The sequence below is a fragment of the Penaeus chinensis genome, chromosome 24, assembly GCF_019202785.1.
Source record: "Penaeus chinensis breed Huanghai No. 1 chromosome 24, ASM1920278v2, whole genome shotgun sequence".
Classification (NCBI taxonomy): Eukaryota; Metazoa; Arthropoda; class Malacostraca; order Decapoda; family Penaeidae; genus Penaeus; species Penaeus chinensis.
The window spans coordinates 8372818-8375603 of NC_061842.1; the positions used below are offsets into that span (position 1 = coordinate 8372818).

The 2786-nt window shown below is 52.4% G+C and overlaps 1 protein-coding gene across 1 annotated transcript in view; it reads right to left on the reverse strand.

Annotated features, from left to right (window-relative positions):
* Positions 1 to 998: 998 nt before the first annotated feature.
* The window catches only part of LOC125037855 (serine/arginine-rich splicing factor 6-like), a 2217-nt gene continuing 429 nt past the window's right edge, over positions 999 to 2786 (reverse strand). Inside the window, exons 2-3 of the mRNA XM_047631097.1 lie at positions 2600 to 2749; positions 999 to 2092 (exon numbers count right to left, since the gene is read on the reverse strand). Coding sequence (XP_047487053.1) covers positions 999 to 2092; positions 2600 to 2749 — 1244 coding nt within the window. The remainder of the gene's footprint in view (positions 2093 to 2599; positions 2750 to 2786) is intronic.

Sequence of the window (2786 nt, forward strand, 5' to 3'; positions counted from 1 at the left end):
TGGGAAAAGAATAATGCCAACAGAATAATAAGCAACCATCTTACAATTCAAAAAAATATGATGTCAATTGTGCCAGAGCCAAATATACAATTTTACGATTCTAATGTTTATTTGTATTCAGTTTATAACAAAGCCTGTCGGGCAGCTCTAACATGGCGGGACAGGGTGGTTGAAAACACATTGTGCGTGGACATATGTGTGCATATGTAGCCTACTGTGCACACGCTGTATCATAGGTGTGTTTAATACAGTGGTGGTAGTCACGCGGGAGAATGATTGTATTAACTGTGTGGCAATACTCTTTAATGAACTATACACTGCACTGGGCTTTTGTGTACGAAGAGACGGAACGTTATAATAACAGGACAAAGCATTTACAATCAGCAGCTGTATTCGAAACACATAGAAAAGGAATTTGGTTAGTAAAGCACATTGAATTGAACTTCTATTGCCACGTGGGAACGCATGCAGAATTATAAATCAAACCGAAACAGCTATTTGTCGTCGGAAATGAAACGAATATCAAGCTGTCATGGGTATAACATCGGACGTAACATCTGGTATCGAAAATGAAGATATAACTGTTTGATGTATTCGGAGACGAGTGATGGAACATAAAGACGCCTGCAGATGGTATGTTATAGCAGCACAGGAGCTTTTGGAGTTGGATCCGCGTACGTAAAGGCAGTTCATTGCACTTCCTGATGCGCTGAGGTTGTGTACGTGTCTGCGAAACGAGCGCTGAGTAGCCAGGCAAGGCAAATTTCTTCTTAATACACCCTCCTCCGATCGCAGGACAGCCCATGACTTCACGACCGGGCAGGTACATCCACTCCTTGTTAAATTCACGCACGGCTTTTAAAACGGGCCCTTAGAAGGCCAGCCAGTGTACAAGGCGTACATCGTGCACCCTGAGATCACCCTGTGGACAGGCTGCACAATAGGGACCATAAGAGTGATAAAAATTCAGGCGTGGCGATGTTGCATTTAAGAGGCCATCAGTCAATGTCAGCGCGGACGGTAGCCTCCGCTGCCTCTCCCTCGGCGCTCCTCTCGACCTTCCTTCGCCCTCGACCTGCTCCTTGACCTTCCCTCACCCTCGACCTGCTCCTTGACCTTGGCTCGCCCTCGACCTGCTCCTTGACCTTGGCTCGCCCTCGACCTGCTCCTTGACCTTGGCTCGCCCTCGACCTGCTCCTTGACCTTCCCTCGCCCTCGACCTGCTCCTTGACCTTCCCTCGCCCTCGACCTGCTCCTTGACCTTCCCTCGCCCTCGACCTGCTCCTTGACCTTGGCTCGCCCTCGACCTGCTCCTTGACCTTCCCTCGCCCTCGACCTGCTCCTTGACCTTCCCTCACCCTCGACCTGCTCCTTGACCTTGGCTCGCCCTCGACCTGCTCCTTGACCTTGGCTCGCCCTCGACCTGCTTCTTGACCTTCCCTCGCCCTCGACCTGCTCCTTGACCTTCCCTCGCCCTCGACCTGCTCCTTGACCTTGGCTCGCCCTCGACCTGCTCCTTGACCTTTCCTCGCCCTCGACCTGCTCTTCCCCTGACCTTTCCTCCCCCTCGACCTGCTCCTTGACCTTCCCTCGCCCTCGACCTGCTCCTTGACCTTGTCTCGCCCTCGACCTGCTCCTTGACCTTGCCTCGCCCTCGACCTGCTCCTTGACCTTGGCTCGCCCTCGACCTGCTCCTTGACCTTCCCTCGCCCTCGACCTGCTCCTTGACCTTCCCTCGCCCTCGACCTGCTCCTTGACCTTGGCTCGCCCTCGACCTGCTCCTTGACCTTTCCTCGCCCTCGACCTGCTCTTCCCCTGACCTTTCCTCCCCCTCGACCTGCTCCTTGACCTTCCCTCGCCCTCGACCTGCTCCTTGACCTTGTCTCGCCCTCGACCTGCTCCTTGACCTTTCCTCGCCCTCGACCTGCTCTTCCCCTGACCTTTCCTCCCCCACGACCTTCTCCTTGACCTTCCCTCGCCCTCGACCTGTTCTTACCTTGACCTTTCCTCGACCTGCTCCTTGACTTTCCCTCACCCTCAACCTGCCCCTCCCGTGACCTTTCCTCGCTTTCGACCTGCTCCTTGACCTTCCCTTCAAACCTGCGCTAACCCGCACTGCCTTTTTCTTCCCTTTATCTTATTCTTCTGTTGTCTTGTTGTTCCTTACTTTTGCTCTTATCATGTCTTTCCTCGGTGTGAATAATGCCTGCGATTAATTATTTTGCTTCTTTTTTATTCTCTGTTTTCTTATGTTCATGTCCTTCTCCTCGCCCTGCGCCACTCGCTGCTGTGTTTATTACCATTCCTTTTATCCATGTTTTTTCTGTTCCCCCCTTTCTTCTTCTCTCTCTCCGCACCGCCTCCGCTTTAATTCCCTTTCCTCTATTCTAAATGTCCTCCCTCTTTATCAACGTTTTATCTCTCTTCCCCTCTTCCTCTTCTCCTCTCTCCTCACCCCTTCCACCTTAATTCCCTTTCTTCTATTCTGCATGTCCTCCCTCTTTATCCACGTTTCATCTCTCTTCCCCTCTTCCTCTGTTCCTCTGTATCAACGCCTCTTCCACCTCAGTTCCCTTTCCTCCAGCGCGTGTCATCCCACACTCCCGTGCAGCGCCCCGGCCGCCCTTCAGAGGCCGGGTGTCGCCATGGGAATAAAGCTTGCAGGGCGCCCTTCTCGTGCCCCGTCGTCGGCTTGTCCTTGCGTTATGCTCGAGATAATGCTGAAGCTGTCGTTTTCTTAGTATCGAAACTTCAAGTAGCGAGTATATGTATCGTTAGAATAGGCA